The sequence below is a fragment of the Dermacentor andersoni genome, chromosome 3, assembly GCF_023375885.2.
Source record: "Dermacentor andersoni chromosome 3, qqDerAnde1_hic_scaffold, whole genome shotgun sequence".
Classification (NCBI taxonomy): Eukaryota; Metazoa; Arthropoda; class Arachnida; order Ixodida; family Ixodidae; genus Dermacentor; species Dermacentor andersoni.
Window position 1 is genome coordinate 216,009,101 of NC_092816.1, and position 15,002 is coordinate 216,024,102.

General features: G+C 49.4%; 1 protein-coding gene across 2 annotated transcripts in view; it reads left to right on the forward strand.

The window, feature by feature from the left end:
* LOC126536378 (poly(A) RNA polymerase GLD2-like) overlaps positions 1-14,280 on the forward strand; it is a 149,676-nt gene extending 135,396 nt beyond the window's left edge. For both annotated transcript variants that reach the window (XM_050183314.3, XM_055073131.2), the window contains 2 exons: positions 6,225-6,468; positions 14,035-14,280. In XM_050183314.3, the coding sequence (XP_050039271.2) occupies positions 6,225-6,468; positions 14,035-14,198 (408 nt within the window). In that variant the 3' untranslated portion in view covers positions 14,199-14,280. The remainder of the gene's footprint in view (positions 1-6,224; positions 6,469-14,034) is intronic.
* The last annotated feature ends 722 nt before the right edge of the window (positions 14,281-15,002 follow it).

Genomic DNA, 15,002 nt, shown 5'->3' on the forward strand with positions numbered 1-15,002 from the left:
GTGAGGGTATCATCGACGTGGCACGAAACCATCTCATTCGTTGCCGACTCCCAAATTCATCAATTCGAATTGTTTTCTCATTCAAATTTGCTTTTTTTTTTCTATTGAACTATAATTAGGAAAATTCTACGGCCCCTTCCAGTGCAAGAAAAATCGATCGGCGGCTGTATTCATTTGCATAAAAGGTTGAATTTCAATGCAATGAAATTTTAATGTAACAAAGCAAATTGCTGATTTCACCTACTTTGCTTATCGAGGTTTAACTGCAATACCATGCATGTTTAGCCTCATTACAGTCGAATGTTGCTGATGCAATCGCAGTGGATGCAAAATTCAGAGTGATTAGAATTTAGAAAAACTTTTTTTTTTGGAGTGACTACAGTGGGCTAAGAATTTCCTATTTTTCAAGAGACTTCTCAGAGCAAGAAAGGTACAGCGCAGTGTACGGTCGCCGAGTCGGTCTCCATGAACCTGCTGAAGACACTTGAAAAGCACTTGCAACGGTCGACAGCGTACACGAAGAAAAGAGGCACTAGTTTGTGCGTATTCCAGAAATGCCTACTTGTTTAGAGAAAATAGGTGCAGAAAGCCATTAAAGGGATGCTAAAGGAAAAAATGATTTCTTCGGTAAACTACTCTTTACAATGTCAAACATGCGCCTCTTGGTGAGCGCAATAACCAAGGACACCTCTTTCCCAAGAGCGCCAGCTCGCTCTGGCGTTGTGGGCCTTGTTGATACACAAGTGCCACACTGTGTTCACCCACCGGTTGAACATGGCAAGCATGGGGAACTTTTGCTGACTGAGCCAATGCGGCCAAAATAAAAAAAAAGCACTTTGAAATCTGTGACATCACAGTGACGTACCAGCATTGAGAATTCAGCGCCAAATTGAGAAACCAAAACTTTGACCTTCATTTTTTTCTCCTAGTAATGCTTTAGTGTTTTGCTTTGGTGTCCCCCTTTAACCCTTTCGCTGTCGGACGTTTCTGGCCGTGACGCACCCCCAGTGTCGGCTTGGTTTCAGGGAACGAGTATAACAGGGAATGAACATAGCAATTTATTTTTGATTATGATTGGTATACAAATAACATAGTCAATGCAATATGCACATTTCAGTGTTCTGCAGCTGTTGTTAGTAAACATCATCATCATCATCAGCCTGACTATAAAATCCGTTCAACATCCGAATCTGACGATGCGGAACCCTCTTCCTCTCATGCGACTTTGTCCGAGTCCGAATCCGAGCTCGGCTCGTATTCTGAATCGGAATTCAGCCACCGCTCCCATGAGCAGACAAAGGTCCCGCGCGCCGAGCCATCCGAAAGTAACCGCGCGCAGGGAGGATGCACTTTCAGTCGCCTGCGCAACGGAGAGAAATGGGACGTTGCGTGATCAAGAAGACAGAGGGAGATGGAAAATGGCTAAACAAAGTTCGAAGGGCTTTACGTTTAGTCGGAAGCGAGGGTGCGGCAAGAGAGCGAAAGCAGCAATCGAGTCACCCTTTTTGGAGAGGCAACGGCACGTGCGCCTGAACTTGACGCGCCGTAGCAGGCACACCAACAGAAGAAAAATAAAAACCTTCAAACCAGCGGAGATTACAGAACAACGCTTGAACCCATAACCACACTGTAGTATAGTGTCGCCCCCTGTCAGATCTCTGTGTCATCGCACATGTATGTTTTGTAATTGCTTAGCTAGATGGCGCACCCCCCTTCTGTCATGTGACAAGCTTGGACCAATCGGGAGGTGCCATCTAGCAGGTGAAGCCTTTATAAGTAATAAACAGCCGCGGGTCGGCGGAGTCTTCGTTCCGCTTTTCATTGGGAGCAGTTAGCTCCGTGTCTCCTTCACTGCGCCGGCGCTAGCCGCGCGTTCGCCCGTCGGGGCCCCCCGCTTGCCTGCCGCAGCCGACACAACATCTTTTGGCGACGAGGATGGGATTCCCGCAGCGGTTCCGACCGAAGCCCCGGGAAACCAACGAGCTTCGTAAGTGAAGCGACCCTTCCCGTGTCCACACGGCAGGCAAACGCCGCCGACGCACTTGGCGTCGCGAGGCTTCCGAGCCTAGGCCTTCTCGCCCCCTTTGTTCTTCCTTGCCCCATTCCTGCTGCGAGCTCCGGCTTGTTTTCTGCACTGTCTCCTGCACGCTACCGGGCATGGCGTCTTTCACGGCGAACCTTCCCGTTTTTCTGGAATTGCCCGGGCCACCGTTAATTCCATGGTATCGCTGGAAAAAAATTTTTCAGGCCCACCTCGAAGCGGCCGGCGGTGGCGACTGGACGGACGCGCGACGAGCGTCCGCGCTCGTCAGCGCTCTCGGGCGTGAGGGACAACGGAAGTACTTCGCAGACGAGGAGCAGGAAGCAGCAAGGCAGTTAACCGGCGCAGCGTCACCGTCAAGTGAAGCAGCAAGGCAGTCGACCGGCGCAGCGTCAACGTCAAGTGATGCGGTCCCGCCAGCGTCAGAGTTTCCGAGACTCTTGGAGCGGCTTGACCGGCTGTTCGCCGCGTCAACAAATGTCCTGGCGGAACGGCACGAATTCACCAGTCGAAAACAGTTCGAGGGAGAAGGATTCCTGGAATTCGTGACCGCATTGAAGGAGAAGGCGGTACAGTGCAACTTCGGCACAACCTATGGCGAGCGCGTCCGAGACCAAATCATACATGGGGTAGCGAACGTCAGCGTTCGCGAAAAGTTGCTGGCTCATGGCGAAACCCTGTCCCTGGACAAGGCAGAAGAAATTGGACGCTCGTTAGAAGCCTTGCATCGAGCGAACCGCGCGTTCGGCTCCGAAAATGTTCGAAGAATCGAGGCATCTCAACTTGGCGTTCCGTCGGCGGGCCAAGATGGCCGACTTCTTCCGGGGAGCCGCCAAGATGGCCGACGTAGTCCGGGAGGCCATGAAGATGGCCGACGAAGTCCGGGAGGCCATGAAGATGGCCGACGTAGTCCGGGAGGCCATGAAGACGACCGACGTAGTCCGGGAGGCCGCCGAGACGGCCGACTTCTTCCGAGAGGCCGCCGAGACGACCGACTTCTTCCGAGAGGCCGCCGAGACGACCGACTTCTTCCGAGAGGCCGCCGAGACGACCGACTTCTTCCGGGAAGCCGCCAAGAGGGCCGACATTTCGCACATGGCTCCTCCGGGAACCGTGGTGCATGCGATCGGTGTGGCAGCACGAAGCATATTGCAACGTACAGGAATTGTCCAGCAAGGCACCGGCGGTGCAACGCCTGCCACACGTTGGGCCATTTTGCATCAGTATGCCGAAAAACCCGTACTGTCCAGCACGTCTCTTCCGCAGAGACGCGGTCTTTGTCAACTTCCACAGGACAGCCGTCCGCGTCTGTCTTGACGGTGAGCACCTTGGAAACTAAAAAAGATTTGGAAGTTCCAGTCGTAGTGAACGGCGTCTCCATGCGACTGCCGGTGGATACGGGAGCGTCTGTCTCAATGATGACTGTCGAAGATTTTGGAAAGCACTTTGGTCGACAGCACAGACTGTCACAAACAGTGGACTTGAAAAATTTCTCCAAGCAATGCATCGACATTCAAGGCCTGTTTCAAGCCACTGTCCAGTTTTTCCAAAGGTCATGCTCCGTCACGTTCCACGTAACGACTACAGGAACATCACTGCTGGGTTTAGACGCCATCCAACGCTTGGGCATACAGATCGACGGTACGTCGCTGACATGTCGTCTACCATCGCTTCCTTCAGTACAGAGCCCCACAGGTGTGCCTCCGGGTTTTGATCACCTTTCCAGTGACGAGTCGGGCCTCGCCAACAACTTTGTGCACCGAATTCATCGGCAGCAAGATGCGAAACCAGTATCTTCAAAGTTGCGCCGACTACCCCTGGCTCTCCGTGACCAGGTCACACATGAATTGCGACGTCTCGAGGACTGCGACGTCATCGAGCGCGTCGAGGCTACTGAGTGGGTGTCTCCACTCGTGGTGGTGCGCAAGAGGGATGGAACCATGCGGCTCTGTGTAGATCTACGAGAACAGGACAGTCTTGTGCGTCAAGTTCAAGAAAGGGTCTTGCAGAAACAGTCTCAGACTAAACAGTACGTAGACAAACGTAGAGGTGCTCAGGCAACTCGTGTCAAGGTGGGAGACACCGTCAGAATAAGATTTAACAGGAAAGGATTCTTTAAGTACAGTAAACCTCGTAAAGTCAAGGCCCAGATAGGACCATCTACTTTTCTACTCAGTGATGCGCAGACGTGGCATGTGTCTAAGTTAACCGTAGTGATGAAGGATCCAGCAGGTAGTACATTGTGTACAAGTGATAAAGATTTTTTGTACTCATATTCAAACTTGGATAGTCATTCCGATGACTTGTCTGTAGTGACAGCGTCTTCTCGTAGTCATAAGCTTCAGTTAAGTTGTGCGTCTGACTGTATCACTTCAGAGTCTACACAGTCAGCAGTCGTCTCCGATTCCGTTGGGGAATTGGTAGCCTCCCAGGACTTGTTGGGACTTCGAGAGGAGCTTCCTGGGCAACCCTCTCCAGCTTTGAGCGACAACCACATTCAGTTTTCCAACCAGGGGGAGGTAAATAGTAGTGGGACGACTGGGTCTTTAAAGTCGACCGATACACGTCGCAACCCCCAAAGTTCTTCTGAGGTACGCACGCGTCCTCATCGTGACAGAAAACGGCCTCCGTGGCTCGATGATTTTGTTTATGTAGTGTAGAGCGTATTTCCGTCTTCTAAATGCCACGGCTAGGGGCCTTGTTGAGACAGTCCACATGTTTCATTAACACAGGTATAAAATGTGCTCCTTGTTGCGGTGCAGTGAGTTTTGTGCCGTGTTCCTTGTCAGACTTTGAGTGACTGCCCGTGTTTTGGTGCCCAAGACTGGTGCACGTGTATGTGAACTTGGGCGGGGATGGATTGAATTTGTTGTGGACTTAAGTGCGTGCCTTGTGTGCATCTGGTGCACGTGTGTGTGAACGTGGGGGGGAACGAACTGAATTTGTCTTTGGACTTAAGTGCGCGTCTTGTGTGCGCGTTTCACTGTATGCTCGCTTTGTTTCCAGGGGGGGATGATGTAGTATAGTGTCGCCCCCTGTCAGATCTCTGTGTCATCGCACATGTATGTTTTGTAATTGCTTAGCTAGATGGCGCACCCCCCTTCTGTCATGTGACAAGCTTGGACCAATCGGGAGGTGCCATCTAGCAGGTGAAGCCTTTATAAGTAATAAACAGCCGCGGGTCGGCGGAGTCTTCGTTCCGCTTTTCATTGGGAGCAGTTAGCTCCGTGTCTCCTTCACTGCGCCGGCGCTAGCCGCGCGTTCGCCCGTCGGGGCCCCCCGCTTGCCTGCCGCAGCCGACACAACACACACGCGCGCGACGCATGATCCAGCGAACGCGGAGCCACCACGCCACTCAGCAAAGAGAAAGTGGGGAGTGGCAGTCGCACCGTACTCTTCAATACATGGACTTACACAGGTCGGGGCGAATATATGAACTTGTAGAAAGAGTCAACAGATGGCGTGGCCAATCCAGGAGCGCCTGCTTTGCGCTCACATGCGAAATTTTGAACGCACGATAGAGAACGTACCGGTACGTCAGTGACACCGGGGGGGGGGGGGGGGGGGGGGAGCGCGATGACGTACCGGTACGTCCGTGACAGCGAAAGGGTTAAGGACTTGTAGACCCTACTCACCGTTAATCATCACAATTTTCCTACCTTTGTTGTGGTTTCAGTAATTGTGTTTTTTTATGGATCGTGGGAATTTAAGATTATAGCAATATTTTTCCAAGTGCCGTGAAACTCGTATAATTGAAATGGTGTTGCCGTGCAACCAAGTGTGTTCATCCACAGTTTCAGTGTAAAAGAAATTCGTTGCTGCTGTGAAGGAAAAGTGAAACTTGTAAACTGTAGTGCAGCAAGCCAGTGGTGAAATGGCTGAATTACATGCAGTTGCTTGCAAACACATAGCAATGGTGTGGATGTGGGGACATAAAGTTTGCTGCGCAAACGTGTACGGTTTCTTATGAAATGCACCGCCACAGTGTATGAGCTCCATACGCATATCAGAAAGCTCAGCACACAAAAGGCGCGGGGCACCGAGATTTAAATTATGCCCAGGCTTAGTCAATAAGCAAGTGGAGACAAGGAAAATGAAGCTGTACTGCTTCCAATGCCGCGCACAGTGGACAGGATACCGCATCGCGTGTGTAACGATGGGTGGCACTGACTTGTACATGCAGAGCAAGTTCCGCAGTGACGGGGACGTGCGGTTGCTGCGGTTGGGTGAGGATTTGCCACCCTGGCGCTCGGCCAACACCCAGAGCCTGGGCGCACTGTTTGTGGGCTTCGTCGACTACTTTGCCAACCGGTTTGGCTTCTCGCGCAGCTGTGCCTCAGTGCGACTGGGCGCACCCATCAGCCGCACGGAGGTGGTCGGTGCATCAGGCACGGCGCGCTCCCAGTGGAAGTACGTCTGCGTCGAAGGTACGAGTACTTCTTGCTCAAGGGGCTGGCGCCATCCATAGGACTTGCTTAGGGCTCACTCCCACTCAGACTTGCCAAAATTCTTCTCAGCCAGGATTACTTGGATTTACTTGCAAGAACCAGACTAGGGCAGGCCCACTTACACTACAGACTTTCACTCACTCAGACTTTCTCGTGAATTGAACTTATAAAATATTACATGACCTTCATACAAGGCTAATGTGTAGCACGGGCAAAGGGGAAAAAATTTATTTGACATTAAAAGTGCCAAATAGTAAAGAAAAGTTATGTAGAAGAGTCTTAACAAGCACATTAGAAAGTTCTTTACTTCCTGTGCATCACATTATCTAGCAACAACCAAATCACGATGCCCCGTGGTCTTGGCACTGCTAAAACTACTTAGCTTAAGGACAAAATTTCCAAAAAGGATATTTAGAGAAATTTCAATACTGGTTTGTGTGTGGTGCATTCATGTGTTTCTGGCAGCTCAGAATAAAACTCGGTCCTTTCTGACACCGTGCAGTGTGAATGCTGGCCTTGTAAATAAATGAGGATGCTGCTAAAATTTTGCATAATAAGAGGCTCAACTTACATAATGGCACTTTTCAATTATGATCACGAGAGTGCCACAGAAGGTCCGGTTTGATTTTTTGCTTTTTCAGTTGTCGAACATTACTCTAGGCACTGAGAATTTTTTAAGTCCCAGTTGGTCCACAGAATGGACACAATTGCTGTTGGCTGTTAATTAATATTTTTAATATTGTCTATTAATCGTGCTGAGCGCGAGCACCAAGAATAGAGGACAGAAAAGGATTAGAAGTGATCATCATATGACCATCTTGAAGCCTAGTCATTAAATATACTGTGTGAAGGAAAACCCTATGAGAATTAGACCTTCACCATGTGATGTGCAAGCGGTAATTTCTAGCTGCTGAGCACACAGAAAGTGTGTAGGAGTAAGCAGGCTGTAGAGTGCGTGGTCAGGGCACAAGGTTGGTGGTGACCAAGGCACCACTAAAAGCTACTGTGTACCAAGAAACGTTTTTAAAAAGTCGAAACCATAAAGGTCCTACTCCCAAAAAGTAAACGTACAGATAGGGCCCGGAGAGAAGGTAGGGTGATTTCAGAGGAGGCCTACTTGCAGTGGCTAGCAGCTTGGCGTCATCCCCTTCCTACTTATAATGCAAAGCATTCTTTGCAATCTTCAAGCGTTCCGAGTGTATCTACCGATTTATCAAGCCTCCTACGTTGTGATGCTGTCGTGGTCGTTTCTTTGACTCGGTATATATCAAAAGAGGCATGAGGGGGCATGACATGTATACATAACATGAATGACATGTCATAACGTACCATATTTATTTGATTCTACCGCACCCTCGATTGTAATGCGCACCTGTTTTTCATGACCAAAAAAATGAAAAAAAAATGCCCTCAATTGTAACGCGTACCCGTCTGCCGTGACTTAAAGAAAGAAAAGTCCTTTACAGTACCACGCAGCTCACTCTTTAATACAGAAATACAACTTTCTCTCATTTGGAAAAAACATATTTACTCTCAAGGCACTGAAGTTGCAATATAGAGAAAAAGTCGCAGTTTCGTGCAAAAGGCGAAGCATCGGTTACACTAACAAGTTAGTAGACAGCTATACGAAAAGTAAGGATAGTAGTTTTATCGGCCGTATAAACTTTTAAACATTCGCTTACGAACTAAATTAACAAGCACGGTGTCATGCGCACACAAGCACGAACGCGTCTCACTCAGTGACTGCGGAAACTCTTTAAACGCTGGAGTGAGGAAGTGCGGTAGCAGGAGGGATGCTAATTGATCTTTGTGCAGCCTCTTGCTGCGACGCAAACTAAATGACAAGAACAGCGTGGTGCGCCTAGATGCGCAGACTCTTGTCTCCACCGCAGATTGCTTTCAAGATAGGGGCCGCACGGCTGTGCTGTGCATAGCAGCCGCCTGTGTAGAGTGCCTCTCCTCTTTGCGCCAGTCTCGCACGCAAGTTTCGGGAACTCCGAATACCCGTGATGCGGCCCGATTTCCATCCGTGTCCGCACACGTGATCCCTTTCCTTTTAATTGCGGCATCGTGATGAACTCGGTATGTCTTTGTAGTTGGCACTTCCATGCTCGTAGAGCAAATGCAGAAAACGGGAAGACGGACAGTGCACTAACCTAAGCACAGGTACTACAGCAGATGGAGAAAGCTACAGCAGCTAGGCTCGACGTGCATTTGAGGTGGCCATATTATTACGATATCATCGAACGATGAAGAAGTTGGTCAGTGCCCTTGGCACGAGCGAATGTCAGCCTGGCTCCAGTGTAAATAGCGTGTAAATAGCATCTTTCGTCTATGTCTTTCCACACGTAATATTTCTGGTGGAGGTCAGCGATCCCCGTCCTCACCACGGAACTCCGAAGTGGTCGGCACACCAAGCTTGTCACCATGCCTCCCGGTGACGAGCCCGCCTCTGCAACGGCTTCGGCTTGTCCGACTGCTCCAATCGTCACGGTTGCCCCACACCGTGACCCAGGTGTGTTCTCTGGCCTGGAGGGACAGGATGTCGACAACTGGATCAAGCCGTATGAGCACGCTAGTGCTAATAACAGGTGGGACCCAACGATTATGCTCGCCAATGTCATCTTTTATCTCAGCGGCACCCCACGAGTGTGGCACCAAACGCATGACGACGAGATAACCAGTTGTGACAATTTCAAAGAGAAGCTACGGGAACTGTTCGGTGACCCCATTGGGCGCAAGGCTGCCGCGAGAAAGGCTCTTGCGTCCCGTGTTCAGTAATCTACGGAGCAGTACGTTTCCTACATTCTCGACGTCTTGGCTCTCTGCCGTAAAGCTGATGATGCTATGTCCGAAGCAGATAAAGTGGCACATGTGCTAAAAGGTATCGCCGACGACGCTTTCAATTTCCTTGTTTACGGCAACGCCTCGACTATCGACGCCATTATAAAAGAATGCCGTCGCCTTGAACAGGCTAAGAGCCGCTGTATCTCACACCACATTGCGCAGCTACCCAACACTGTTGCTAAGTCGACATTTGAGGGTCGACCGCATCAGACCACCACCTGTGACGATGTCACCCGTATTGTTCGCCACGGACTCGAGGCCGCCTGTTCGCCAGCCTTCTCCACGACGCCTCCCGATCCGCCAGCAACCACCATTGCGATGATTCAGGCTGTCGTCAAACAGGAATTTGAAAACATGGGTCTGAACACCGTGTGTTCCACACCTCGACCCAGCGTTCCCCAGTTATCTAGCGGCCCTCCTCGACCCCGGCAGTCCTTTTCTGCCACATCTCGCCGCAACCCGTCCGAATGGCGTACCCCTGATGACAGGCCGATCTGCTTCCACTTCTGTCGCATCGGCCACGTCGCTCATCACTGCCGAAACCGATGGCCACCACCTCCTCGGACTTACGCTGCCACTTATTCCCGCACCTTTGGACCTTCTGTACCCTATGCCACCCGCCATGAACCCACTACCGCTGATGCCCCTGCCCCTGTATACGCATCTTCTCACCCACGTTCGACACTCACCTTGAGCGTCTAACAGCTATACTTGATGTATTTTGAAAGGCGAAGCTGCCACTTAACTCGTCCAAATGTCGTTTTGGCCACCGGCAAATTACTCTTCTGGGCCATCCCGTCGACGCTTTCGGAGTACAGACTGATCCCGACAAAACTCGCGCTGTCAGAGAGTTTCCGGTTCTGAAGACAGCCGCAGACATTCTAAGTTTTGTAGGGCTGTGCTCGTACTTTCGTCGTTTTGTTCGAGATTTTGCGACAATTGCTAGGCCCCTAACTAATCTTTTGAAGAAAGGCGTACAATTCTCATGGGGTACTGCAGAAGCAGCCGCCTTCTCTCGTCTCGTCACTCTTCTAACCTCACCACCCATTCTCGCCCACTTCGACCCTGATGCCCCTACAGAATTACGTACAGATGCCAGCGGTCATGGCGTAGGTGCCGTCTTAGCCCAGCGTCAGCATGGCAAGGATCACATTATTGCTTATGCGAGCCGCCTCCTAGCACCATTGGAGCGCAACTATTCCATTACGCAACACAAATGCCTTGCTGTTGTTGTCTGGGTGGCTGCAAAGTTCCGTCCTTACCTTTACGGTCGCCCTTTTTCCGTGGTCACTGACCATCATGCTCTCTGCTGGCTCTCATCGCTAAAAGATCCTGCAGGCCGGCTTGGTCGATGGGCTTTGAGGCTACAGGAATTTTCCTATTCCATGGTGTACAAGTCTGGCCGCCTGCACCAAGACGCTGACAGCTTGTCGCGTTACCCTGTTGACGACTCTGACTCCTCTATTATTGCCAGTGCTTCTTGCGTATTCTTTGTATCACAGCTGCTTCATTTCGCCGACGAGCAACGCCGTGACGCCTACACCAGAGCACTCATCAACCGTTTTGAACACTCTCCGGCCGATGCTACTCTACGCCTCTTCGTCCTCCGCAACAGTACTCTGTTCCGTCGTAGCCTTCATCCGGATGGCTCTGAGTTCCTGCTTGTAATACCTAAACACCTCCGCTCCACCATTCTAGAAGAGCTTCACGACGCACCAACGGCAGGACACCTCGGCGTATCTCGAACCTATGACCGTGTACGTCGCCGTTTTTTCTGGCCGGGCCTTGCCCGTTCCGTACAACGTTACGTCGGCGCTTGTGAACTTTGCCAATGACGCAAGAAGCCTTCCCAGCTCCCCGCTGGTTACCTGCAGTCGCTCGACATCCCTGCCGAGCCCTTCCATCGTGTCGGCTTGGACCTTCTCGGCCCATTTCCGGAATCCACATTAGGAAACAAGTGGGTTGCAGTCACGGCGGACTACGCAACCCGCTACGCCGTAACCCATGGTCTTCCGACCAGTTGCGCAACTGATGTTGTGGACTTCCTCCTACAGGATATCATTTTGATGCATGGTGCTCCGCGTCAATTGCTTACAGACCGCGGCCGCACCTTTTTGGCCAAAGTCATTGACGACATCATGCGTGCCTGCTCAATACAGCATAAATTTACCACCTCCTACTACCCTCAAACGAATGGCCTCACTGAGCGTTTTAACCACACCCTTACAGACATGCTATCCAAATACGTTTCAGACGACCACCGTGACTAGGACCAGGCTCTACCTTACATTACCTTTGCATACAACTCTTCCCGTCTCGAAACTGCTGGTTTTTCCCCGTTTTTCCTCTTGTATGGCCGCGAACCGATGCTACCACTGGACACTGTGCTTCCGTCCGCCACAGCTTCAACTAGCGATTATGCCCGTGATGCAATTGCCCATGCTGACCATGCTCGCCAACTTGCGCGTGCTCGTCTACAAGTGTCTCAAGACAAGCAGAAACAACGCTACGACCTCCATCACCGTGATGTCCATTTTGTGCCTGGCGCCCTCGTGTTGCTTTTGTCACCATCGCGTAAAGTCGGCCTTTGTGAAAAACTGCTTTCCTGTTACACAGGCCCATATCGCGTGATACGCAAAGCGACCGATGTCACCTATGAAATCGTTCTAGCCACGCCCACTACGTCCTCCGCTGTGACAACCAGTGACATTGTCCACGTTGCCCGACTCAAGTCCTACAACTCTCCATGCACCTTGGATATTTAACAGCACCGTGACGGTGCTTTTGCCGCCGGGGGGGTAATATTACGATATCATCGAACGACGACAAAGTTGGTTGGTGCCCTTGGCACGAGTGAGTGTCAGCCTGGCTGCCTGGCTCCCGTGTAAATAGTGTGTAAATAGCATTTTTCGTCTGTGTCTTTCCACACGTAACAATATTGAAATGCCGATGCCGATATGGTAATGCCGATTTAGAGTCGTACTCGATTCAAACGCATACACAATTTTTTATTGTTTTATCGGGAAAAAAAGTCCGCATTAGATTCGAGTAATTATGGTATTTGTTATGGCATATACTGTATGTCAGGACATAAATGGTATGAATGACATGGCGCTATCATGGTCGTTTCCTTAACTCAGTGTATATCGGGATATGAATGGCATGCATGCATGACCTGACATGGATGACATGATGTAAATGTCATGAGATTAAAAGCGTGCATGTCATGACATGAATGACATATTGCTTGACATGTCATATATGTCATGACATGAATGACAAGACCCGTGCAGGGGCGTTTGATTAGCAGGCATTTAGTATGTTGCGTCACCACGTTCCTGAGCACACAAGGGTTGGCCCTTCCCGCGTTTAACCGTGCCTGGCTTAGCCGTGTCCGGGGAAAAGGGGATCCTGCGGGTTGAGCCAACGCTGAGTGTTTTGACCTTTAAAGCCCCCTTGCAAAGGCAACACACCTCTTTGGCCTTGTCTTCACGTAGTGGCGCCCCCAGACTGCCCTATCCGGGGGAAATCGGTAGTTGCCTTTTCTTGTTATCTTCTCCAATTCGTCTTTCTCTCTTACTTTCCTGTCTCCTACTCACTTCTGTATACTTCCGATCTTCCAGGAAGCAAGGGTTAACCTTGTGTGAGTAGCCAACCTAGGTTATGTCATATTCTGTTAACATACAGCTGGCATTTACAGGACCTGTTTTTAGAGGCCCTGCAGCGTCCCCTTGTAGGGCTCCATGGTGGCTGGCTGGCGTTGTGCCGAAAACTTCACATTTGCCTACGGCTATTTCCTTTCCCCGACTACCTGTTTGCCCTCAGAAAAGAGGGCGCAACGATGAAGTGTTCCAGTTTTTTGGATGACAAAAAGAAAAGTTCCAGAGATACCACATGAAAAGCTCGTTAATTCAACACCCATTAATTCGGGAATTCAGATAATTCGGACGGCTCTATTGGTGCCGCTCAAAGTGCATGTTAGTCTATGAGACCAAACCTTCGTTAATTCGTCGGAATTCGGCCCTGGACCGCTTATAAGACCCCTAAAGGCACCCCTAATATAATATTTGTGACAAACCACATGTCATCGACTGGCTCAACCACACAACTAGTATGGTCACAACATTCCAGAAACTGTTTCTTGATGACTTGAAGCGAAGTATGCCTCAGTTGAAACAGTGACTACTTTTCGGACAGATCAGTTTCAGATTACAAAGAAGAGAATAATTTTGTGAGCCTTTGCTATTGCATCAATGATTACTGGCTTACGGTGACCAGGAACTTGCAAATATTTCAAAGGCAATGCAGTAGCAACCACATCTTTCTACAAGAACGTCAGTTAGAGAAAGTGTGCACAACAGCATGTGTTCAGGGCAGTGCACCATGGCAGGCAATGTGTACGACAAGCAGCGGAACAGGTGCTGGAAAAAAAACTGGTCGATAATCTAAGAAAAAAATGCAAATTTGCTGCACGTTTTCGACAGCATTTTGCTTTCAAGCTGTCAAGCTTTCTGCATTGCATCACTGGTTTTTCTCTTCTACTAACTGGGTGGTGGTGATTTTTTACTTTCTAGAGAAATCACAGAAACGAGTAGCACTGTGGGAAATATATGCAACTCTGATTATGCAGCACACTTTCATCATGTTCTGTATTAAAGATGCAGTCCTGTACAATGAAAAACATTGTTGTATTTGCAGAACCCTTTGACCGGTCCAACACAGCTCGGGCAGTGTACAACTGGGACACTTACCAGCAGATTGTGCGTGCCTTCCACAGTACCCTGCAGGACTTGCAGAGCAGCCACAGCCCTGAGTGCCTCCTGCTGCCTCGAGTGACCACTGCTGCACAGCATGTGTCATAATTTCTAAAGACACAAAAGAAACATGCTTCATCTGTTTTCCTTTTGTAGCATTCTATTTTAATGAAAAAATGTTTAAATTACAGCCCTGTACGTCCATGTTATTTTCAATTTTGTTTTTAACGTGTGCCAATGTGAAGATTGCAGAATGTTTCGAAAAAATTTACTTTTGCCGTATGCACCTTTTAGAGCTACAAATCCGGACACCACGTAGCAGGGGCCACCGCAGGCATGCTGCCATTGAACACCTTCTGATGATCTCGAGGATAAGGAGGGTGGCAATGTCTCTTCGAAGGTTGATTTCACTGTTCAGCAACTGATGCTTATGACTCTTGACAGTCGAAAAAAGAAAAAAAAATTAAGAGGTGCATCAGTGAGTTTAGTACCACTCAATTCAGTATCAGACACAGTTCGATGAGTAGATGGATTTGATGGAATCCTCTTCACAGCACTTTGCTTCAACCCATGAAAAACTCATTACATTGGAATTGCAGGTTAATGCTTATAGGTCTAAGTGTTGCTTCAATAATACATAAGGTTGATGATTTAGAAAATCGTAGCAGGAGAAGTAACATTCATGACCTTTATGAGGCCAGTGGTGAAACATTATAGTCATTACATGAGACTGCAGCTACTACTTTCTTTAAAGAACGAATGAATCTGAAAGTAACTGGGATTGAGAGATGTCATTGTTTGGGAACAAGGCACACCAGCAAAATTAGGCCTGTCATATTGAAACTAGTTAGCTGTCGCGAAAAGATGCATATACTACAAAACAATGGAAAGCTGAAGTGTCCTGGACTATAT